The following is a 25,614-nucleotide window of genomic DNA, read 5'->3' as shown; positions in this document are numbered from 1 at the left end:
CTCTGCCTGTTCAATGCACATTATGAACCGAGAGCATCCGCTGCTTCAACACTGATCACATTCAGATTAGATTACCATGATGTGATTTTTGTATGGATACCTTTGGAAACTACCCAGGACTTTTAATTGGTCCCGAATTCAACAGTCACTATAGTCATGGGCTAGATACATGGTTGTATGTCTTCTCTGTGCTGAAAGATCTGTATTGCCCCTCTAATAATTCCTATATTGATTCTTATATCTAAGGGCCTATATGGCTTAGATGTGGAGAAGACCCATGCCCAAAATGATCCAGATATTTGTGAATAGATTGCTAAGAAAACCAGGAATAAGTTAAGCCCACAATCCAAATTTTAAATTTGCACCAGTAGGACCCCAGACCCAAAGATGCACCATTCAAAGCAAAGTTTACCAAATGTGCAATTAGGTTGCCCTGTTTTAGATCAATGCCAGCCCAGATCATACTTTTGCACCAAAATAATCACAAAATAAGCAGACCTTCTTGATTGGCACTTAAGTAAATTCAGGTACATGAGAAGGGCATTACAAGTCCACACATCCATGGGGTGGGGGGTTGGTTACCCTCATGAGCAGTCTCCATTAACCCTGACACAAAATCATTGGATCTTTCCTCTTCAGGACCAATGGAGTATGACCTTCTATTCTGCTTCTCAAGACTGATCCTTTGTGTCCTGTTTACCCATTTACTTTTTCTTAGCTTCTCCACAGGATTGGCCTGGTCATCTGCCAACCCTTTCCCACTGTATATTGGTTAGGAACTCCTTTAGGGAGAGAGCCTAATGTTGTTAAGTGGCTAAGACTGACAGACTGTAATTTAGAGAACCAGTTTCATTTCCCCTCTACTCCACATGAAGCCTGCTCGGTGATCTTGGGCCAGCCCAAAAAATCAGCCTTCTACTTACGTTACAGACTGCAAAATCCCTGGAGATTTGAGGGTAGAATAGAGCCGGGGGGAGGGGTGATGGGGTTTGGGGATAGGAAGACTCTCAGTAGGGTATAATACCATAGACTCCACCCTCCAGAGCAGCCATTTTCTCAAGGGGAACTGATCTATATAGTTTGGGGATCAGTTGTAATTCCATGAGGTTTCCAGGCCCCACCTGGAGGTTGGGAACCCTTAACTGGGGGTAAGCTACTATTTAATAATTAAGTGGAAAACAGTAAAAGACTTGGAGTAAAATGGCAGAAGTTATATCTGGCACTTCAAGCCAGATGAATGAGAATTCCATATTTAAACTTCTTTTTCTTTATAAGGAAAATACTACTGGATTTAATTTTTTTTAAAGAAAATGCTGAAGTTCAGTACAATAATTGATGCAGTAATGGAAATTACTTCTGAAATTAGAAACAAAACAGTTTCTCTCTAAGCATTCTATGGTACCTAAATTACTCAGAATTTTACCTGCAGTTTGAAATGAAAGGGAGTCTTGAGATTTACTGAAGATATCCAAGAATTGTTATACAAAAGGGTGCATTTGGGGCTAAAGTACTAAGGGGAAGCAAGAAAGTCATACTCCAGAGGAGCAGCAGTGGCATAGTGTTAACAGCAGGTTTACTCTAATCTGGAGGAAAGGCAGCACCCAGTCCAAAAGAAAGCCACCATGGTTAACAAGAGAGGTTGAGGAAATTATCAGAAAAAAGAAAATGTCTTTCAAAAAATGGAAGTCCAGTTTGACTGATGAAGAATATGAGAGGGAACAGAAATGGTGGCAAAAGAGAAGCAAGCTAGCTGTAAGGGAGGCAAAAAAGGATTATGAGGAACGCATGGCTGCAAACATCAAGACCAGCAACAAATAGTTCTTCAAGTATATGAAAAGTAGGAAGCCAGCAAGGGAAGCGGTAGGCCCATTAGATGACAAAGGAACAAAGGGTGTGCTAAAAGATGACAGGGAGATTGCAGAGAAGCTGAATGAATTCTTTGCATCTGTCTTCACCCAAGAGGAGGTGAGGAAAATTCCTGCACCTGAACCAAGCTTCTTAGGAGGCGAATCCGAGGAACTAGTGAAGATAGTGGTAGACAAGGAAGAAGTTCTGGCAGCCTTTGATAAACTAAATGCTACCAAATCCCCTGGCCCAGATTGCATTCACCCAAGAGTTCTTAAAGAGCTCAAGCATGAAATTGCTGATTTTCTCACTTTAATATGCAACTTATCCCTGAAATCAGCCTCCATCCCTGAAGACTGGAAGATGGTCAATGTCACATCAATCTTTAAGAAAGGATCTAGGGGGGACCCGGGAAATTACAGGCCAGTCAGTTTGACATCTGTTCCTGGCAAATTAGTAGAATCTATCATTAAAGATAAAATTATTAAACATGTAGAAAAGCAAGACCTGCTGAGAAAGAGTCAGCATGGCTTTTGCAGAGGCAAATCCTGTCTTACCAACTTACTAGAGTTCTTTGAGAGTGTAAACAGGCATGTGGATAAGGGGGAACCAGTGGACATTGTCTACTTGGATTTCCAAAAGGCTTTTGACAAAGTTCCTCACCAAAGACTATTGAGAAAACTCAGCAACCAAGGAATAAGAGGGGAAGTCCTCCTATGGATTAAAAACTGGTTGAGAAACAGGAAGCAAAGAGTAGGTGTAAATGGGAAGTTCTCACAATGGAGAGATGTAGGGAGTGGTGTCCCCCAAGGACCCGTTTCGGGACCAGTGCTCTTTAACCTATTCATAAATGACCTGGAAGTAGGGGTGGGTAGCGTGGTGGCCAGGTTTGCAGATTATACCAAATTATGTAGTGTGGTGAGAACCGTAAAGGATTGCAAAGAACTCCAAGAGGACCTTGATAAATTAGGTGAGTGGGCTAAGAAATGGCAAATGCAGTTCAATGTAGCAAAATGTAAAGTGATGCACATAGGGGCAAAAAATCCAAACTTCACATACACGCTACAGGGGTCAGTGCTATCAGTCACAGACCAGGAAAGGGATTTGGGCGTCTTAGTTGATAGTTCCATGGGAATGTCAACTCAATGCATGGCAGCTGTGAAAAAGGCAAACTCTATGCTGGGGATAATTAGGAAAGGAATTGAGAATAAAACTGCAAGGATTGTCATGCCCTTATATAAAGCTGTGGTGCGACCGCACTTGGAGTACTGTGTTCAGTTCTGGTCACCACATCTCAAAAAGGATATTGAAGAGATAGAAAAAGTGCAGAGAAGGGCAACGAGGATGATTGAGGGACTGGAGCACCTTCCTTATGAGGAGAGGCTGCAGCGTTTGGGACTCTTTAGTTTGGAGAGAAGACGTCTGAGGGGGGATATGATTGAAGTCTATAAAATTATGCATGGGGTAGAAAATGTTGACAGAGAGAAATTTTTCTCTCTTTCTCACAATACTAGAACCAGGGGGCATACATTGAAAATTCTGGGGGGAAGAATTAGGACTAATAAAAGGAAACACTTCTTCACGCAACGTGTGATTGGTGTTTGGAATATGCTGCCACAAGAGGTGGTGATGGCCACTAACCTGGATAGTTTTAAAAGGGGCTTGGACAGATTTATGGAGAAGTCGATTTATGGCTACCAATCTTGATCCTCTTTGATCTGAGATTGCAAATGCCTTAGCAGTCCAGGTGCTCGGGAGCAACAGCCGCAAAAGGCCATTGCTTTCACATCCTGCATGTGAGCTCCCAAGGGCACCTGGTCCAGAGAGCTGGACTAGATGGACTCTGGTCTGATCCAGCTGGCTTGTTCTTATGTTCTTATGAACCGGGTTTGATTCCCCGCTCTGCCGCTTGAGCAGTGGAGGCTTATCTGGGGAATTCAGATTAGTCTGTGCACTCGAACACATGCCAGCTGGGTGACCTTGGGCTAGTCACAGTTCTTCTGAGCTCAGTCCCACCTACCTCACAGGGTGTTTGTTGTGAGGGGGGAAGGGAAAGGAGTTTGTAAGTCCTTTTGAGTTTCCTTACAGGAGAGAAAGGGGGATATAAATCCAACTCTTCTTCTTCTTTGGCCAGAAATTTTTGCACTCTTGGAAACACTACTAGATCCAAGCCAGTATTTCTGTCATATTACATCTGACTCAGAATACTGGCATTGGCTACCAAATTGTCTCTGGGCTCATGGCCTGGGAGCCACATACATGAAGGCCTGCCTCTCCCTGAAAAAGCTCTTGTGTAGCAGCTTTGCTCTTCACAGAAGCCTTATTTCATTGTCTGTCCCTCCAAAAAGTGGCTCTTTCCAAAGCTCTTCTGTGGTAGCCTCAATGTAGGAGCTTCTTCTTCGCCTTTGTTGTTCAGGGGACCATGTAAAGTGTTTTCCTTTTGTATGGATGATTTTATGTAGCTGCTTGTGGGTGATGTATGTGATTTCAAGCTGTTGTTAGTTGAAGTGTTGCTTATGTTTGGTGCATAAGCAGTGTTGCTTATGTTTGGTGCATAAGTGACCTTCAGCCCACACTGTGGGGAAAAAGCATTTTAGACCTGTGATTCTGCAACCTTTTTGAGCTGCTACCCTGTTGACATCCTGAATGCCCCCCCCCCCCCCCCCCACACACACTTATGAATACACACCTCTTTCTTGGTATTAGGTATACTGCAAATTCAAACAACAGTGAGCTGAGTGCTGCTGCTTTACCTTTTTTAAAAATCTTGCCTTGCAAAGCAGTGGTGACGGGGCTCTTTCCTTTGGCTCCCCCCATCTCTGGGCCACACAGCAAGAAGAATACTGCTTCTTTTCCTTAAAAAATACATCTTGCTTTGTAAAGCAGCCAGTCTGCAAACGCTCCCTGACCCTGCAGCCACCCTCTGGTCAGCCACATATACAGAACCCCACATGACCCCCCCCACCACCACACACACACAAAGAGACTAAACAGTGAGGAGAGTGCTGTGTTTTCTTTTTAAAAAATTCTTACCTTGCAAAGCAACAGCAATCAGGCTGTTTGTCTTGGATCCCCACCAGTGGTGGGATTCAGCAGGTTTGCACCATGTCAGCAGAACCGGTTGTTAAAATGGTTCTTATAAACAACCAGTTGTTCAATTATTTGAATTTCATCACCAAAACCAGTAGTTAAATTATTTGAATCCCACCACTGATCCCCACCCTTTCCGTTGCCACTCCAGCACAGCAAGGATAGTGCTGCTGCTTTTCCTTCAAAACTCACCAGTCACCACATGGCGAGGATGGAAGGACAAGACCTTTTCCCCACCAGCTGGCCCAGGAATACCTGCCCCCCCCCCCCAATTTTCTGCCATCCTCCTACTGCCTCAGGAATGCAGCTGCATAATTCAACAGTTTTTCATAAATAATGTTATTGGCCTCTTGAAGTCATTAACAGTACCTCCCTGCTAGGAAGAGACACACCTTCCTGAATCTATTGAAGCCAGAGTCTCACAAACAGTGAATGAATAGGCCAACCATTTTTCAGGATTGTACTGCTTCAGAAATCAGGCAGATTACTGGTCACAGGATTAAACACACTCCATCCTGCCTTATCTCCTTACTTGAAAAGAAATGAAAAAACCCTTACACTGACAGAACCAGCTGTTTTATCACAGGCTATGCCAGAGGGTGCAGCTGATGCAGTCCACACCTGCACTTAAAGCATTCTCTCTGATTTGGGGTCCTGCTTTCCATTTTTGTTATGGGGAAGCCAGGGTACTACTGAGCAACCAACTAGTTTGCTCTCTACATTACTGCTGCTTCCCCTGCAGTACGACACTATTTTCAGATGTTTACTTAGATTGCGTATCTCATTGCAAAGCAAGATGTGAACATCTTTATCCTGAAAGGTACTAATTGCTCTGTTGTGTTCTTCATGTTAAATAACAAGCATGAGCAACTATCCTAGGGAAAGATCTTTGCAGATGTTCTTGCAAGCATGTACCACAACTTTCTAAATAGCCACCATTATTTAAATCTTTTTCCCTTTTCTTCTTGTAAATGCATAAAGAGCACCTCTAAAATAGAGGGATGCACGGCAGATTGGAAACAATCCAAGCCAGAAGGAAACATAGTGAGGAAGAAAAATGGTGAGCAGTCCTGCCCTCTGGTGTCTGTTCTTAGCCTGTGTGTTTTTTTAAAGTTTCTTGTTTTCCAAGTACTGGAATTATCTGAATCCTGCAATAACATGGTAGAGGCTGCATGACAGCAGGAGGATGTACCTTATTCTGTAATTAATAACCTTACTGTAGGAAGTATTGAAAGAAGGCTTTAAATGTGTTACAAAATTCCAGACTGGATGTAATTACCGATCAACCATTTAGCAACTTTTACTTCCCCTAGCATTCCCCTGCATTGCCATTGCTAAGGGTCAGGAGGCCAAACCACAGGGCATGTTGCATAGTGGGATGCTGCAAGAAGAGAAAAATTATTTGAAATTGCTCCTTTATTCCACTCAAGCAAGATTAAGGTGAAAATGATTTTAGTTGATCCAGTTTTCTACTGCACCGCTCCCAATGTCACACTGCATGGAGGGTCCTCTTATTGTTGCCCCCACATGTCCCAGTGGGTGTTCTGCCCCTGAGAACAAGATCGTAAATTCTGCAAATATGTCTTTAAATATCACCAAGCTAAAGAGATTTTTGACTGGTCTTCCCGAAACATAGATTGCCTGCTTTCTTTCTGGTATATCCTCTGAGTTTTTGAACTTACTCTCTTGTCAAAAAGAAAAAGTGTACAAGGACCCATTCAGCTTCGTATTGATGACCGAATTACTTTTAATACAAATATTAACCACTGAAGGTAGAAGGTATGATCTTAAAATACTTGTTTCCCTTTCATACACAAACAAAAGGGAATTACTCTTCTAGGACACTGCCTGCTGGATCTACATAGGCGTGTGCGTGCCATGAAGTCACAGCTGACTTATGGCAAACCTGCTGAGTTTTCAAGTCAAGAGATGTTCAGAGGTGGTTTGGCACTGATCACCTCCATTTCATGACCCTGGTAGTCTTTGGAGATCACTCATCCATTATGTGCATCATTCAAAAACAAACAATTTTTCCACAATTTCCGTATTTATTCATACATGCATATTTAAATCAAACCATATATGATCAACAAAGTGAGGCTTTTTTAAAAAAACTGGGTCTTTTCTTATACTTTTCACATTAAGTTTTCATCAATGTATTGTAATGCTTTGGTTTTCAAAGAAACAAAAATAAGAATTTAAGCAAGTTATTTCAAAGTTCAAGACAGGATTATGTGCTGAGTAACATACTTTAAGTTACAGGATTTCTTTGCAGACTGAGCAGATTAAAAAACACTAGAGTATGTGAGTCAAACTCATAACCTGGTTTTAAAAGTATATTCCCTAAATCAAAAGAACACTTCCTTCCCTGCTTGCTTCCTCGGGCCAGAGTAAGCTTATTAATGCCAATGGCCCTTTCTCGAGTTCACCTTCTTCCTATTTGAAGTCTGTATAGACAGAAAGTAATATCAGACCTGCAGAATCACAGAATAAATGATACCTGGAATTTTCTGAACTGAATGCTTGTCCCCTCTCTCATTCTAGGTTTCCAAATGCAAATATAGGTCTGAAGAAGAGCAAAATGGAATAGGGAAGGAAGAGGTCTAGCTAATTTCACAAATGAATGATAAGCAAAGTTCTAATGTTCAAAAAGCTGAGAATAGGCTATGAAGTCTTTGTTGTTTCAATAATTTAATGGTATCTCATAAAGGCACTTTAAGGGTTGAAAGCACTATATCACAGCTATTAATGAAATCATTTACCACAATATGGCAGCCACTCAAAACAGAACAAAACTCTAATTAAAAAAAAATCAGTTATTGTTTTTAGTCCTGCATGATCCAAGATGGCCACTATTTTGGGTGATGCTTTATAGATTCCAAGACATGAATTTTGCATTTCTTCTCCATTTGTCATTTTTTTAAAAATTAATTTTACTTTTCTGCATAGAGTAAGAAACTCACCTTTTTCTCTCAGTTCACTCTCTCTTTCTCTTGTTGTTGATTAACAGGAGATATATTTGAATCTTCACAAAAGTAGAAATTCACTGTCCTAGACAGTGAGGAAGAGCAATTTCAAATACTCAATTATATATGTTAATAGCTGAATGAATTTCATCTTTCTCCACTTCTTCTGCCATTCAGAAATATGTTACGGGAGCAGTGCATAAATTGGCCAGATGAGGCTGCTTAGGTGATTCCCCATGGCCCACAGCCTGAATGGCCCACTTTGCGAGATGACATTCTTCTCCCCATCAGATTCCATGGATGACCCTTTCCACAACAGAGAAATACCTGCGCCCAAACACCGTCACTCATCAATGTCTCTGCCAACTACTTGAGGCTGCTGCACTCTTCAAGCAGTAGGCATTGGTGGATCCTGCTCAGGTCTCAGGTCTTGCCCAAGTCTGTTCTTCTCAAGCTCAGTAATTACAGACATGTACTTAAACTGATCGGGCTGATGGTTAAATGTTTCCACTAAACTGTAGGTGTCCTGTTGGTCTGTTGCATAAAATAGCTGCACCTGGCTGGCTAGGCACTGAGCTTCTGGCACATTCTGTGAATTTAAACACACAATGCAAACAGTCACAATACGTTGCCTTGTCCCTTTAATTCTCCCCCTGCTCAATCACATCAGCTATCTCCCAACTTCCTTTATTAAGCCTGAGCTTTGGCTTGAGCCACTGGTCCACTGCAACTCTCCTGTTTGTGTTTTTTGTTAAATCAGTATCTACAAAGGTGAGCACTTGCGGTGGACAGGTAATCAGGGACCTGACCCCAATGCAAGAGGAACAAAACTGAATTAGTCACTTCCATAGTACTGCTCTCCCAAGATTAATCTGCTCTTCTGACTATAGATGAGAGAACCTTAAGTCTGAAAGTTCCCCCATGAAAAGAGTAACTCTCACATCATAAAAAAAGCTATCACAGAGAATGGCTTAGTATTAATGAGAATATTATTTTTACCACATGTCAGGCAAAAATCAAAGGACTGTGGGGGCAGGGGTGAAGAGGGGAATCTAACTTCAGCCATTTAACTCTGCACTAAATATCACATTTGTACTAGCAATCCATTTCATCACTAAAATGTAACACTTATGGCAATACCACTAACAACCGCTGCTGCCCAGAAAATGGATATAGCAATAATGCACAAGTAAAATGCATGCTGTGAATTCCTATGTCATTGCTCAGCCAAGCTGAGGGAAAGTTACAATGGTGTGATGATATCAACTCTGAGACCATGGGGAAAACAACACAGTTGTGTTACCATCATAATGCTAAAGAGTCCTATTGATCAGTTCTAGGGCCCTCCAAATAGAACAACAGAACCAATGGCAAAAGTTTGTATTCCTATTTTCTACTACTATTTGGAACAGAAAGTTGCTATAATTTCAAGAAAGTGTGATTGGATTGTGAAACAATTGTAATTTTTTCCATTGGCATGACTTATTTTAAAAGCCATTTATGACTCATCTTCCTTTACCAGGAACCTAGAATCCATTTCTGCTGTCATCAGTACAATCCCCTTGTCCTCTTGAAGCTCGGGATAATGGTACAGGATCAGCTGGCTGGTTGCAGCATCACCTTGGGTCTGCGGAAAATAAAAAGATGTCAGGTGAATGGACCATAGGAAAAACCCACAAAAATTAATAGCCTTCTTTCCTTGGCAATGCAAACAGAAATTGGTGAAAGGGGCAGGGGGAGAAGAGACAATACATTTATTTATTAACCTAGTCTGGAACAAAATCAAACTAATTCGAATTCCATACTCCTTTTTCCACCGCAGATAGTTATGATTGGAAAAAGAGTGGTAACCACTCTTATTCACAGGATCCTAGGTAGATGCATGAATTGTTTGGTGGCATATTTAAAACCTACAACCCAAACTGGGCAGACTGCCAAGTCCTAATGGATATTTTGCTTACAGGAGAGGAGAGACGGATGGTAATAGAGGTGGTCAAGAAGGATGCTGAGAGAAAGCACCAAGCCAATGCCCAGCATGCCACCTTGTTTGGCTCTAATGACCCAGAATGGGACTCTAATGATGCCGCAAATAAAACCTCCCTCATGAACTATCTAGCTTGTTTGCTGGCGGGTCTCCAGAACAGGATCCCCAGGAAACACAACTGTGGTGATTCAAAGAACAGCATCCATTCTCCAATTTAAGCCCCTATACCTCAAGTTATTATTAATGTATCCAAATTAGGTTCAGTTTCTTCAAAGATTTACACAGTGGCTTCCCAACTAAGACAAAAATCATCAGGTGTCAATAATCAGCCATTTTGGAGAATGGGTTCTCTAACTACCAAGGAGGATTGACAATTTTATGAGTCTGATGGTAAAAGAACATACAGGTAAGTAAATAGAAATGTTAGTGAATAAAATGTTAAGACACAACAAAAGATGAAAACATACAGAACTGTGGTCACCAACCTTTATCACCCGGCAGGCACATTTGGAATTCTGACACAGCACGGTGGGCGCAGCAACAAAATAGTTTTCACAGGGTGTGGAGCCAGCCACAAAATGATTAGCACAGCTTAACTTCAAGAACATGGTGTACATCCTTGTGTTGTGGTGGCACCTCCCACCAAAGCAACATTTCAAAAAACCTGTAGTGTCAATCAGTTCTCTAATGGAGGATTTGAAGCCTTGCTAGGCAAAAGCTCCACCTGGTCCCACCCACTCCCTAAAAACACTTGGCAAGCACCAGAGGAGGGCACCATGTTGCAGACCCATGGGATAGAAGATAATGACAATTGCTAGAAAGAAAATATTCTCTTTAACTCCTACTGTAAAAAGGAATGGCGCATGAATTGTGCCCGCATGAAACAATAAATGGTCACATGTTTTATGGAATGTTTTAAAGCAGCACAAAAGCAGCAAACTTCTGTTTGAAATCTTAAGCCCATGGCTGGTAACCCATTTCCAAAAAAAATCACCTACCTGGATGTTTATGAGAGAAGTAAAATGGAGCTCTGCTCCTGACCACTGACCCACAAAAAACTCATAGCCTTCTTTCCTTGGCAGTGCAAACAGAAACTGGTGAAAGGGGCAGGGGGAGAAGAGACAACACATTGATTTATTAACCTAGTCTGGGACAAAATCAAACAAATTTGAATCTTGTAAAAGTATCTTTGTCATCATAAAAACACTGAATAGATTACAGCTTTTTTGGTGCCTTAAAAAAAACATTCTCTACTCTGAAAGGGTTTGAGAGTTTCAGGTTTCTTTTGTCCATAGGCTTCTACGTAAGCCAGGGGACTGCCAGGCAGGCACATCCCAAGTGTCAGAATTCCATGATCTGAAAAGTAATCATTTGGCCTTCGCTCTCATGCCTTATGTTTGACAGTCATGAGGAGTTTGAGATTGGACTGGATGTAATCAGATGTTACTTCAGAAGGGGTCCTGTCATCTGGTCGTGGGTCACACACCCCTTCCCCCTCCCTCTTCTGTATTCCTCCCTTCAGGAAGGCATGCCCTTGGGACACCTGCTCCTTCAATTTTGGAGTCCACTGATGCCTCCCTAGTGGGCTGAGGGGCACACTGCCAAGGACTCTGGTCCCATCACGAGTCTTCTTTGCTAATTAACCTACTCGAATTCAGAGTCATTAGACATGCCCTAGTTTCTTCTGAAGGTCTGCTTTGAGGCAGAGATGTCTTGATCGCCATGGACAATTACTATATTCTGATTTTCCTCCTAAAGTTTACAATGGGTTATTTGGAATTACCCCATATTATCCCCCAAAAATCTTTGTAAAACTTAGGCTAAGAGAAAGAATGTCTGACCTATGATCATTGGTTGAGCTTCTGGGCCAAGTGTAATTTAAATTCAGGGGTGCCTGGCCCAGTTTCCATAAGCTATCCAATACACCTTATTAGCTCATGGACAGAATGGCTGGCTGGATAAATAATTTGAAAAAAATCACACATCCTTACTTCAGCTACCCTCATATGGATTTCAATGGCAGTACAGGGAAATGAATATATGTTTAATTATCATAACAATCTTGGTTTCTGAAATCTGCAAGAGTTATTTTTAGCTAGATGTCAGTCAAGATTTTCAGATGCTACTCCTTCAAAACAGAGGCAAGGGAGAGAGAGACCACAATAAGTAGATTATTTTCATTAGGCTGGATAAAGAGTCAGTCCTCTAAATAATTATATGCAAGGCTGCACTAAACAAATACTAATTAGTCCAACATGGCAGCTGGAAAATGGAGGGGCATATTATCACACCAGATTATTGTGAATAATTGTTCATACCCATTCACTCGTAGTGCTAATCTGGCACAACAATTCTGTAGTCAATTTCTGGATTTTATACAGGACAACATTATCAGCACCTCTTAATAACTGCAGAGATATTTACAAAATTTTAACCATGGCTTTCTGCCCTTATCAAGCTGGCTTGCAGATTAAAAATGTAAATAATAAAATCATATCTTAAAAACTATAACCCTCCTCCCAATTAAAACAGAAACTAAAATTCACATAAAAACATAAAACAACAATTAAAATATAGGGCAGGAAGAAGAAATCACTGAGGATACATTAAGCAGAGCAAAACAACAAAAATCCTTCCCTGCTGTCAGAAAATGGCAATAGGATGGATCAGACTCATTGGGAAGAGTGTTTCAGACTATTGAGAAGGTTGCCACCAACCTAATTTCAAAAAGGTAGATGCTTCTGAAGCTGGACCTTGAAAAATAACCACAGTGGTTGAGCAGGTCTATAATGGAATAGGAGGACCTTCAGGTATGTTGGTTCTGAGCCATGAAGGCTTTAATGGTCTGAGTTGACTGCAAAAGCAGATTGGCATCAGTTTAGATGGAACAAGAACCCACTGAAGTTAGTGTTCTAACTGCATCATTATGTACAAACTGTAGTTTCCAGGTAGTCTTTAAGGACAGCACCACTCAGAGATGTAGTGCAAATGAAGCATCTCCCATTATAGTTCCAATATGCTCTTAACGACCTTCTTTTATGCAACTATTAAATGAGCAGATGGGATCTTTATCTTGTTCTTTGGAGTACTGTGTGTCGAGCGAAAGAATTGTTATGGATTCTTGGTCAAGTATAGCGGCTGGATTTTAAACCTAGCATACCCTGGTCATAAAATTTTATGAAAATTCATCCAGCCAACAACATTTGAATATCAAACCATTAATAATTAAACTCCTACAATAGAAAGAGTACAAGAAACAAAATATATGCAGCAAGAATTGGACACTTCTGGAAATATGCCACACTTACAGATGGGCAGTTCTCAGCTCGTTTCCACATCAAATCAAAAGTCTTCCCCTTTAGAAAGAAAAGAAAAATACCCATGTAGATGTAGTCACAGTAAAAGTCATGGTTTACAGAAAACATTCACATCTTACCTTTTCTATCACTTGAAATTGCTTACATCATCAATAGTATACTAAACACAGTAAAAAAAATCAATATAAAAATATAAAGGCATGTCATCAGCATGAAGTGCTAATCCAGTGATAAACACCCTGAGTTAACTTTTGATGACCTAGGACTTCTTTTTGCAAAAGCTCTACACAGACAGTAGTATACAGAATTCCAGACATATTTGCATCCTTCTAGGAACAATTTATTACTTCTTATGGTTCTTCCATACATTCCTGCTCAGGAACTAAGGCCACAGGGAGGGACCCTTTTGACAGACCCTCTTGTCCAAAGGTTGCCCAGTGGGTGCCAGGATTTTCAGTGGCAGCCCCATAATAATGAAACAACCTCTCTTGGGATCTGTTCCTGACCCCCTCACACCCAATCTTTAGGAGGCAGATGAAGACAGTTTTATTCATGTTGGTAACTGATAAGTTCTTCTGCTTGCCACCAGATATAAAGTATTGTTTTTAATTAGTGTTTTTAAATGTATTTTTGTGTGTGTTTGGGTATTGTTTGCATTGTAAGCAAATAAACATATAATGGATACTGTGGTATATGGCCCAAATTCTGCTCACGCGCACAGTTTCTTTCACTGAAGAGACCTAGTCCACATACACAGGCAAACACATTTGTAGAGAAGGTCCTTCAATTTCACCAAATGGAGGAGCTCTACCAATAAGCAACTGCCAGATCCTGTACCCTCTTCAGTCACTAAATCCAATACTACCAGAAACAAACCATGAGGCATCTGCACTTGAGACATCACATCACAGTGTTTTATCTATCCCTCTCCCTTCAATTCACCTCAGTTATCAGTTTCATTATGTATGCTAGTTTTAAAAACACCCTCAATTTACTCAGTTTAACAAAAGCACTTGTTCCCCTACTCAGCAGATCTTTCAGCCCCAAACGCAAGCATTCTCACTGTGGAGTATAAGCTGAACTTACAGGAATAACAGCATAAACTGTATCTTCTCCAGAAAAATATTGCTTCCATATCTGTATGAAAAAAGGACTACATTAATTTCACAGTTATCATCATGGAACACAATATTAACCTCAAGCAAATGCAATCATCATAGTGTAATGGTCTCCACACTGCATGTATGTCTGGAAAGCACCGAATTATTTCTTCACAGAAAAACTTACTTATTTTATAAAACATCTTTCCAGAGTCCTGTTCACACTGGCTTGTGAATTAAAAAAAACCCTTTGGCGCTTGGTCCATTTTTGCTGTCTTTCACCTCACTGCTTTGCCCCTCTCCTCTTATTTTTATTTCTTGTGTCTCCTTTCTCTCCAATTTTTTAGTATCACAGATGCTATATGAATCACTGCTGCAGGACGTGCGTGGAAAAAAATGGCGGCCAGGAAACAACATTCTGATGAGGGGAGTGTGGGCAAACTTTGTAGAAAATGATGGGATTGAAAACACCTTTAAAATGAGGCAAGTGAAGTGTGGAAAAGGCCTGTGTTTATGGAGTGGTTTGTCATTGCCTTCTCAAGTTGGGTACTCATTCTACCAACCTTGGAAGGATGAGCCAGCCTTGAGCTGGCTACCTGAAACTGACTTGCATTTGGACTGAATGCAGGTCAGGAGCAATGCTTTGATTGCAATACAGCAGCTTGCCACTCTGGACCACAGTACATCATATAAAATCATAAAACATCAGAAATTTTTATAGCATGGGTGTTACCTGTTTTATTTCTTCAGGCTTCTTCCGTTTCATCATCTCAACATTCAGTATAGAATCAAGTGTCTGCAACAAAAACCACAACAATAAAGTTTACTGTTAAATAAAACAGACGATTGCATTCTTCTTCCCACAGCCCAACACCTGTGAATAACAACACACAAGATTCACAAACAAAAGGATTTAGGAGACCCAGATAAGAATAATGTTCAATTGAGTAAAGCAAGTTTCAGGCAGTCTACCGTATCATGAGATAGACTATGCCACTATCACATGATTTTCTGTAGTCAATCCTAGTCTGTATGCAATCCAAGCAGTCTCAAAAGGCACATAGAAATCAACGCCTGAACTGAATTATTCAGCTCCACTACACAGAGCTATATACTGTAGAAGGAGCAAAACATAGGAACAGGTGAAAACATAACTGCTTGATTGCAAATATTATTAAATTTACCTTATTTTTTGTGAATCCTCCTTTTGCTGGTTTACTGCCCAAGCCATCTGCCTAAAATTGAACATTAATAGTGGCTTTAATTGCTGCTTCTTGCCATTATAACCTATTTGATGCCAAAACTGTTCAGTTGTCAGGATGATACGCTTATATTCTTGCTATGAAGTAATATTATTCTGCTACAGCTCAGGCAAAAACATCATGCAGGCTTTGAAAAATAAGGTCACCAAGTAGGAGTGTAAGACGGCACTTTGAATAAGGGTAACAAGTTTGTAATCTTAATTGTCTGTGAAAACTGCAGGCAGGTTTTCTTTTTCATCCCCGTCACACTGCATTGTTACTACATGCATTACAATCTATTCCATTATTCTGTAATTGCCTAATTCAGTTTTATTGCATTGTCTGTTAAATGTATTATACTTGGATACATTATACTCATCTCTGTTTCTGCAATGTTGTAACATGCCCCAAATTGCAAGGAGAAAAGTAGACAATAAAGCAGCACAGAATGTTCACTTGTATTTGGACTATTAATGAAAACCTCAACATTTGACTGTCCATCACATCAATATTATTAGTGGCATCTTTCAGCCAAGAAGGAATATATAGAATGAATCTTAAAGCTTTAGTCAGGATAAAAGAAATCTGAACTGAGTTTGTTTTATAAAGCAAATGCCTGCTTGAGACTTCCAGTTTCCTTATTATGATCAAACTCCTGGTCGTTGAAGGATGCACAGCTGTACATGCTCTTTAAATTAAAAATTAGAAAAATAAGCTGTCATGCCTAGGCTGACAATAATAAGCTGGCTTCAAGCTCTCAATTCACCTTTAATATAATACTCAAAGTGCAAGTGCCTATAATGTGAATTTAGTGCAAACACACAAATTTTCATGTACAAAATTTCTCGTGTGTACAAAATCTAATAGTTGAAGGGACCCCTGAAATCTATGTGGAGAGCCTGAGTGAGAGACAAGACAGAAACTATGCTGTTTGGGAAGACAGAGTGTTTGGCTGGTGTTAATTAGACCTAGATAGTGACAAGCTATTTTTAGCAGATAAAGATAACTTGGGGGTGCTCTTTGATGAAGCCTCATTATGGAAGAAAGGCCAGTGCTATTGCCTTCTTTAAAGTACATCTGGCTCATAATCTGCACTGATCCATGCTTCTGTAACCTTCGGGTCATGCTATGCCCAAGGCTGCATTTGAAGATGCTTGAGAAGCTTCAATCGATACAAAATTTGGTACCAAGATTACTGTTTGGGGTCAGCTGCTTGGACAATAGAACTCCAGTGCTCTACACAGCAAGTATGGTGAAGTTGTTCAGGTTGTGGACTACGACTTGGGCGGTTCAAATCCTCCCTCTACCATGGAAGCTCACTGGGTGATCTTAGTCCAGTCACAGATTCTTAGTCTAACCTACCTTACAGGGTTTTTGTGAGGATAAATGGAAGAAAGGAAAATACTGTAAGCTGCTTTGGATCCTCATTGGGGAGAAAGGTGTGAGATAAATAAAGTAAATAAATAAATTAAAATACTTTCTTTGGGGCGCAAATTAAAGTGCTGGCTATTGTCTTTAAAACCTTTCACAACCTAGGGCCCTCCTACATAAAGTACTGCATCTCCTAATATACTTCCAGTTACGTCTCTCAAACTTCCCTCACCTTGCAGTGCTCCCTCTTAGGACTGACTGTACAGTTAGTTCCCAGGCTTTCTTCATGGTCTAGTTCTCTGGAATGGCTTACTAGAGTAAGTGCAGTGGCTATCTTTACTTGCTGCATTGAGTAAGATGCATATAATGGGTTTCATGGGGTGTTTGATGGAGAGTAAATCATTTTGGCATTTGACTGCACTTTTAATTTGTGCGTTAATTTGAGACTGTTGTAAAGGGTGGGGAATAAATCTAAATAATAGTAATAATAATTTTAAGTTGCTAATGGATTATTCTGTTGTTTTGGGTCTTTGAATCTGCTGTTGCATTGCTAGATACCTCAAGTTTTAAGTAGATATGGCAGGATATATTTCAAATAAAAGAAATAGAACTTTCCCTGATGAGCAATCTTCATTGTAAAATATAATCATCTTTGATTATTAAACTAGAGGATAAGATCTAACAATGGCTTTGATTGAATTCAAGAGTTAATACATTTCATTTAACAAAGCACTAGTTTAAACTATCAAAAATAGCAACAAATTCACAGTGTAGTCCGCATATATAATCTTACATATTATTAACTATGCTGGGTTTTTTTAAAAGAATTAACATGCTAAAGTGCTCCACTGTCAGACTTATCTGCAGACAATCAACAGAAAGGCCAGCATAGGAAAACATACTTTCCATGGGCACCAACTGTACTGAAATGCTCAAGAAATCCTGGGCCAATTTTTCAAGTCTTGAAAAATGAATAACTGTTTACAGCAATACATAAACAGTAAACAAATCTTTAGCACTGAAACACTTCATATTTTACAACCTTAAGTTAGCATTTCATTCTTTTCAATGCAAACAGGGAACCATCCCTACAGAATTGCAAAAGAAAAAAACACACACACCCAAAAATAAATTAAACACCACCATCAGTCAGATGTATTTGAACATAGCAGACATTTTCTAATCCAGAATTCCAACTGTTAACAAAATATCAGGTGAATTAAATTTGGATATCGGCCTTGCCTTTTCCTCCATGAATCTGACAAACTCTGCTTGCTTTGTGTATCCCACTGGCTGCTTTTCCTCATCGCTCCTTGCCGCCATTCGAGTTGCAAAAATATCAGGATTAGATCTGAATCAAAGTTAGAACTGTTTATTACTACTAAAACAATCACCGTTATTTACATTTTATTTCCATCCTCTCCTAAAACCTCAGGGTGAACAACAGTCACACCTTATTACATTTTATCTTCTAAATTATACTGGGAAGGAAATTAAGACAAGAGGGAGGAACTTGGCCAAGTTTACCAAGTAACCTTCACAGCTGAAAAACATCCAAAGGAGAAATGTTATGCAAACAAAACTGCAATCAACAACACTCTTATTCAAAGCAAGCATTCAGAACCAGTGGAACCAGAAATCAGCAATCATAAAGTATTTCTTATATCCAATTTTCCCAAAATGTTTCGTTCAAAGCAGTTAATAAAAATCCAGTCAAAGCAGATGTTCAAAAACTAATTAAAAATTAATGCACAATATGCCCTGACCTGGATAGCCCAGGCTAGCCTGATCCCATCAGATCTCAGAAGCTAAGCAGAGTCAAGTATTTGAAGATCTCCAAGGAATACTAGGGCCATGATGTGGAGGCAGATAATGGCAACCGAAAACCCTAAAGGGTAGCCGTGAGTCAGCTGTGACTTGATGGCAATAATAATAATAAATGGGGTGAACACAAACTTCACCACAATGATAAGAAAAAAAAGGCATGGCTACCATCATTAAAGTATGTTCTACTCGCTAGAAAAGAATCTTATAGCACTTTAAAGGCTCACAGATTTTCCAAGGCCTAGGCTTTCGAAGGCTACTGGGTATCTCACCCGTTGCCAGTGTATATCTGTAAATCTTTAAAGTGCAACCAAACTCCTGCTTGCTTCTGCTGCAATCGAGGACCAGTGCAATGCAATCTCAAACATCACTTCAGCCTTCCAACCACACTGAATTAAATGAGACTAGAAACGGTCTGGAACGGCGGGAATAATCCCCGATTACTGTAGCGAACAGGTGTAGCAAAGGTCTGAAGGAAAGGGCAGGCAGGGCAGGGGGAGGCCTGCTAAGCTTCTTACTTGCGTAGCTCCTGGATCTTGTTTCCGTATTTTGCGTAGAAGGGATTCTCCTCCATGCCTCGGTCGCTTCCCACGCCCCGGACCCTCATCACCAGCGGCCGAGGCTGCGGGGGTAGCAGCATGCTCAGTGGTCGCAGGGCGGCGAAGCGGTTCATTAGGACTGCTCGGGAAAGGCCAAGCGCCGCCGCTCCCCAACACTGCTGCATGTAACCCGCCGCCATCCCTTCCCTAGTAGCCCACATCTGCTCAGAGCAACATGCAACACCGACCGCCCCTCCCGCGCAGCCCTGCAGGAAAGTTCCGGCCCTCGAGACGTCAGCAGAGCTTCTTTCGGGGGAGGAGGAACGAATTGTTTCTCGCTGCTCCGAGGGAGACCCAGAGAACGAACTTGCTGCTGACATGAATGAGAAGTTTTGCGTGCACCGTTAGCAAAGGGGAGGGGATCTCTGGCAAGAGTAAAAATGTAACAAGGACATAAGAAACTTCTGTTCACCAAAGGTGTGATTGCACCCTTGCACGTGGTTCACACTACGGCATGAACTTTACTTGTTCTAAGGATCTTTTCCCATGAAAACCACTAGAACAATGCCAAAAATACGTTTAGCATTACATAAATTAACACAAACTGCAACGGAAAAAGGATGCCCACGAAAATCATTCTTTGTATCCTAACCCCTTTCCCCCAAAAGAAACATTACTGCAGTATAACATCAAAACTTCATAACATTTAATAATTGTATTTTTAAAAGTTACATAACTGCTTTCAATGTTCTGTTTTATTTTAGTACATATTTCTGTCTGACAGAGAAGTTGTCCATCAGGCTAAATAGTGGTTCCGTTTGTATTTTGAGATTTTCAGACTTTAAATGGTTTCAGAAAAGTGAGTAAGTTTAAGGGAAAATCTCTCATTCATCTGGGGATTTCCCCAAATATCATGTACCTTCCAACAGTAATGTAATAAAATGAACTAAATTAGAACTGGATATTAAGGATGCCATTGGCAGTGCGTCATGGAAACTTCACTGGCAGTATGTCATGGAAGCCATGTGAAATAAGTATTCACAGAACAGCAGCCCAAATCTTACTTCAGCTGACTGTGAGGACTTTCCTACTATTGCTAAACACTACAAGTTAAGTGTGAGTGTGTTTAGTATTTGATTGTCAAGGATTTGAGGCTTGGTAGAAAAACAAACAAGAACCTCCTACATTTGAATTTCTCCTTGCATATTAACTGTACAGATGCAGAGCTATGTACAGCTTGAACAAGAAAGTCCCTTGCAGCATCTTTCTCCCTCCCAGAAAAACTTTACTGTCTCAGATGAGAGCCTGAGCAAATTTTGGCATGATCAAAGGTAAACATATCTTTTCCGTGGCATTTTCTGTGGTAGTTAACAGGAAATGGGAATCAACACAACAATTAATGTGCTTGATTTGCCCAATTATCATACTAGTTACCTAATATACAGATCTAGTTATCCACACTTGAAGCTTATATGGTCACTCTAGGAATCCTATTGTTTAACTGGTAACTTTAGAATGTTCATCTCCTGGTAATTCTGTTCTGATGATGCTTGTAAACTTCAGTTCTGGTCATTCAGCTTCTAGTTGCCTTTCTTTCCCTAGAACAGGAAACATAAGAAACCTAACCCAAGAAGAGAACGATCTAATTTGGCACCTTCCAAAGTCTTTCAGGATTTAAACAATGCTTATATCAAATGGTATGTGCAGGGACGTAAGTATAGATTTTTTTAATGGGGGCTTGGGGGTGGGGCCACGCCTCTACCCGCCCCTGGGGCATGGCCACAACTCCCCAAGCCCCACCCATGGCATCAGTGCTTATAAAAGCAGCTCTTCGAGGCCAGGGATGGCAGACTCCGCTGCCCTGCCCTCCCCCGCTCCCCCACCAGCTGGGCTCCCAGTCGGCAGCCGGCAGCCCCTTCTGCCCTCCCCTCTAGGCAGAGGCATACCTAGGAAAAATGGAGCCCAGTGCAAAAGCTGGGTTTTGCCCCTCCCCCCATGGGCAGCCACTATGATGCTGGAATCCACCCCCAAACATCATCACTTTCAATGGTGTTTAAACTAGAGAGCCCAAATTCTCCTTTTAAATCCACCTTAAAGGAGAATCTGGGGTCCCCAGTTAAAATAACATTGAATGTGATGCTGTTTTGAGGTGGATTATCCCCCTTCCTGAAACAGCATCACTTTCAAAGTTTAAACTGGGGACCTCAGCAGTGGTAGGATTCAAAAATTTTAACAATAGGTTCCGAGGGTGGTGGGATTCAAATAATGACCGTTTGAAGTATTTAAAAAGTGATATACCAAAAGGTAATGTATTATTTATTTTATATATACATATAATTATATTGATTGATTTTAAATTATAATATAAGTGAGGAGAGAAACCAAAAACTATTTAAATTTTAACATAATACAAACATATCTAATTGTCAATCTCTCTCTACCCCTTAATTAAAACATCACGAAAAATACAGTTGCCCCCCTATATTGCCTCCCTCCTTCCCATATTTCCCTCCCCCCTACATTCTACTTCCCCTTCAGATTCCTATAACTACTTTCTTATCTATTCCCCTTGAAAGAAAAGTAACGGAGAGAGAGATCAAAAATCCTTAATCTAAAAGAGTAGTTTAAACTCATCTCTTTCCAATCTAAGATAGGGTTGACAGCTGCTGCAGGAGAATGGAGCAGGCTGCCAGGGAAGACAGGGGGGCAGTATTTGGAGCTCTGAATACAGGAATGTTTCTGCAGCTGCTCTCTGCCTATTCATCTATGGTCTTTACTACAAGCTTTGAACAGTAGAAAACAGGAGATGGAAGAGCCAATGTAGTAATGGGTGTATGTGTCATTCATCTGTGCTCTGCATAGAATAGACCACATGCAAGATTTTTTAATTGGGATGGACTGTTAGATGACAGAGATAGCAGAGCACAGTCTGTGGTCATGCAGAGAGGAGTTTTTCTCCCTGCTGTTTTGCATTGATCAAAGAGCAAAAGTTGGCAAAGGAATCTTTTTTCACATTTTATCTGGTTGGAATGATTAGGCATTAGCATAAGCAGAGCCCTAAGAAAACGGGCTTCCTTGGTGATCTCCCATCCAAATACTAACCTGAGCAAACCATTCCTAGCAACTGGGTTCTGACAAAATCTGGCTTGCCTGGGTTATCTAGGTCAGGGTACAGATACCTTAGGACTGCACATTCCAGGGAACACCCCCTTCCCTTTGGCAAAGAAGAATGAAATTCTAAAAAATAAGTGCATGTGGGAAGGCAATCCTTCCTAAACTTACATTAGAGAGTTAGACGCCCCTCTGCTTTTCCTCTGCTCTTAGAGGGCCTGCAGGGCGCCAGAAGCGGCGAGGGCAAGGGGCGAGTTGTGGCGCTTCTTAGAGCAGCAGAGAAGGGCAGAGTGAGACACCCCTCCGCTTTTCTGCTGCTTTTAGAGGGCCTGCCCAAGCGGCAAGAGAGAGGGGAAAGTTGTGGCGCTTCTGGTGCCCAGCTGACCCTCTGAGAGCAGGGGAGAAGGGCAGAGCAAGAAGCCCCGCTGACGTCACTAACTGAAGGAAAAACATTGCACTGAACTTGCTTCAGAGTGGATTAACAAAGGGTTCTCCGAATTGAAGAAAATTTAACAATAGGTTCTACCTAACCTGGCCGAACCCCCTGAATCCCACCTCTGGACCATGTCAAAGGGGGTGGATTTAAAAAGGGGGTGGGGAAATTTGGGGGGTGCCTGCTGTAAGGGGTGCAATTGTTAAGCTAGCAGCACCAAACTTTCAGGGTATCTTTAGGAGACTCTCCTGATGATATCACCCAGGGTTGGTGAAGTTTGGTTCAGGGGGTCCAAAGTGTAGCCCCCTTCTCCTATTAGCTCCCATTGAAAACCATAGGGATGGGGAACCCCCTTTGGGAGCCCATAACTTTGGATCCCCTGGACCAAACTTCACAAAGCCTGGGTGGTATCAGTAAGAGACTCTACTGATGATACCACCCAGGTTTGGTGAAGTTTGGTTCAGGGGGTCCAAAGTTATGGAACCTCAAAAGTGTAGCCCCCATCTTCTATTAGCTCCCATTGGAAACAATGGAGTCCATAACATTGGACCCCCTGAACCAAACCTCACAAAATCTGGGTATATCATTAGGAGAATCTCCCAAAAAAATCCCTGAAATTTTGGTGCTGCTAGCCTAAAGTCCGCCCCCTGCAGGCCAAAAACCGAAAAGCACTAAAAATACAAAAAAATTACAAACAGGGGGCGGAGCTTCAGACATGTAATGGGGGGTTGAACCCGAGAACCCCCTCCCCCCTTACCTACATCCTTGGGTATGTGGCATGAACACACTTTCTAAATTATTAAGTTATTCTAAGTCATTTTAGATACTGTGCTAAACAGGACAGATGGATTAATTTCTATTTTGTGCATTGTACCAAAGCATAAAAAGCAGAGGCTCAAAGTGACTATCCATTTGCTTATTAGTGAATGCAATCTGAGGGCCTGCAAAAAATCTCAATGGGTAGAGAAGGACAACTGGGAAATCTGGCAGGCACCACCTCTCCTTTTTCTAATTTTTTTTCTGAGGTCTCTAGGTCAGAGAGAGGGGTCCATTTTCCCCCCCCCCCCCCCCCCGGCAATTATTTTTCTTGGAGGAGATTACCCTTTCCACTTGTAATGGAACTGAACTGATTCTTGCTGACTCAAGAGCCTTGGGGTTATACTACACCCAATATTATTGCTGGAGAAACAAATGAATGTAGCTGCAATGAAAATAGGTCTTTCTTCCAACTCAGCCTAGCATACAAGATGGCACCTTAACTTGATATGGTTGTTCTGACCACATGGATCCATGCCACTGCTATAGGGCCAAGGAGCTGTGGAGATTTTCTGCAGTTTGGGGCAGTGGTGCCAGTGCAGAGGGTGTGCAATTCACCTTCTGTACCACTTTAAGGCAGATTGAAGACAAACTCAACCTGCCTTGGACCTGGTCTGTGGGAGACAAAACAGGAGCAACTCATGCCTAATACTGCTACCCAGGTGATACCCTTTGCTGCTTTGGTGTCCCAAGTAACTGCTGGAGTTGCTTGGGCAGTAAACTAGCCTTGCCTGGTGTGACAACTATTTTATGTGCAGGATGTTTTTATACAGAGGAGGATTTAAAATGCACCTGTTCCACCTTGCTGTCTGAAGTGCTACAACCCATTTACCTACCTCATTCTGTTTGTAGGCCAGCTTTCATAGCAGCCTTAAGGAAATGTGTTCTAAAAAGACCCAAGTGGGAAATCTAACCCTTTAAGAATACACACACCATTCTCCTGTGTAAGTTATAAAGCAGGCAAGTTTTTAAAACCCAAGATCTTACGACAGAGCTTTGCAACTTTTTTTTTAAAAGGTGATTAATATTAGACATGTACTTATAAATGTATTCAACAAAACCAACCTGCTCCACCACAGTTCGCATCCTTAGTAGACTGAATTAACACTCTTACAATCTGGTCTTACTTTCAGATTTGCTGCCTATCTATTTTGGAGTCCTTAGCCTTTGTTATATCATGGTATTTAGTTGTATGTTAGTCCTTCAGTGGAGGAAAGGAATCCAACGAGAACGACGTGCAACAGCATGGGCGGAGCAGATTAAAGCTGAACGTTTTTTCTACTGCACATTGGCTTACTGTGCTGATCAGGAAGCCCACAATGGAATTAAAGCAGAAGTGTCTATTCCAGAATGTAAAAGCATCTCAAAGCAGGAAGCAATCAACTTGTCCATTGAGGCTACCCAAGATACAAGTGATTCCCTTCTAGACACAGATCCATACAAACCAGTATTTCATGAAGTCTATTCTGCCAGCGCTCTTGCTCACTTGCCACCGTTGCTTGAGCATTCAGCCTCCTACCCTTGCTCTATTGTTCCAGCCACAAACACTCCGTTCAACTCACCTCTGAAATTTGCTGTGTTGAAAAATGAGTCGCACCTTGTTGGTAGCAACAACTCTGCTTAACAGCCCATTTAGCTAACAGCCACACAGTACAGAGCAACTTTACATGGTTAATGGCACCTAAATTAAAGATCAGTTTCAGAATGCTTATGAAATTCAGGGTTGTCGTTTGTTTTTACAGGAAGACAGCAAGGATCTACATCTGACATAAGTTACCTTTAGACATCAAAACTGAAATCTTACTTCTACGTTTTAGTTTAATACATTATTAACTGGAGCTAATATACTTTCTCTGAGATGTGTAGTATTTGTCTTACATTTCATGGGCTGGTCTAAAAACCTGTGGTAAAATATGGAGAATACTAGAAACTTGTAGTTTAACAAATGCCTACGTAATCAGGATTGCAAAGTGATTC

The 25,614-nt window shown here is 41.1% G+C and overlaps 2 protein-coding genes across 3 annotated transcripts; one reads left to right on the top strand and one right to left on the bottom strand.

Moving 5' to 3' along the window:
• Positions 1-6,963: 6,963 nt before the first annotated feature.
• On the bottom strand, positions 6,964-19,529 carry ATPAF1 (ATP synthase mitochondrial F1 complex assembly factor 1). Of its 2 annotated transcripts, none has more exons than XM_048498062.1 (9): positions 19,257-19,526; positions 18,157-18,265; positions 15,487-15,537; positions 15,036-15,098; positions 14,289-14,339; positions 13,194-13,241; positions 10,884-10,979; positions 9,421-9,528; positions 6,964-8,490 (listed from the first exon to the last, which is right to left on the bottom strand). In XM_048498062.1, exons 1-9 carry the CDS (start codon positions 19,496-19,498, stop codon positions 8,290-8,292), a joined length of 969 nt encoding a protein of 322 aa, XP_048354019.1. In that variant the 5' UTR covers positions 19,499-19,526; the 3' UTR covers positions 6,964-8,289. The 2 variants fall into 2 exon arrangements, with proteins under 2 accessions (XP_048354019.1, XP_048354020.1); XM_048498063.1 differs by having other exon boundaries at positions 8,362-8,490; positions 9,384-9,528; positions 19,257-19,529.
• A 1,064-nt stretch (positions 19,530-20,593) lies between these two features.
• Positions 20,594-25,261, top strand: TEX38 (testis expressed 38). Its single transcript, XM_048497862.1, has 2 exons — positions 20,594-20,608; positions 24,771-25,261. Exons 1-2 carry the CDS (start codon positions 20,599-20,601, stop codon positions 25,259-25,261), a joined length of 501 nt encoding a protein of 166 aa, XP_048353819.1. The 5' UTR covers positions 20,594-20,598.
• Positions 25,262-25,614: the final 353 nt, after the last annotated feature.

The sequence above is a fragment of the Sphaerodactylus townsendi genome, linkage group LG05, assembly GCF_021028975.2.
Source record: "Sphaerodactylus townsendi isolate TG3544 linkage group LG05, MPM_Stown_v2.3, whole genome shotgun sequence".
NCBI classification, from domain to species: domain Eukaryota; kingdom Metazoa; phylum Chordata; class Lepidosauria; order Squamata; family Sphaerodactylidae; genus Sphaerodactylus; species Sphaerodactylus townsendi.
Note: the sequence above shows the minus strand (reverse complement) of the source record. Positions and strands in the feature narration are given on the sequence as shown.

Coding starts and splice junctions, on each gene's coding strand:
- ATPAF1 (XM_048498062.1), bottom strand. CDS start 19,498: ATGTGGGCTACTAGGGAAGGGATGGCGGCGGGTTACATGCAGCAGTGT. Junction 18,266..19,256: donor AAGATCCAGGAGCTACGCAA/GTAAGAAGCTTA, acceptor ACTTTGATTCAG/ATCTAATCCTGATATTTTTG. Junction 13,242..14,288: donor CAGTTTATGCTGTTATTCCT/GTAAGTTCAGCT, acceptor TTCTTTCTAAAG/GGGAAGACTTTTGATTTGAT.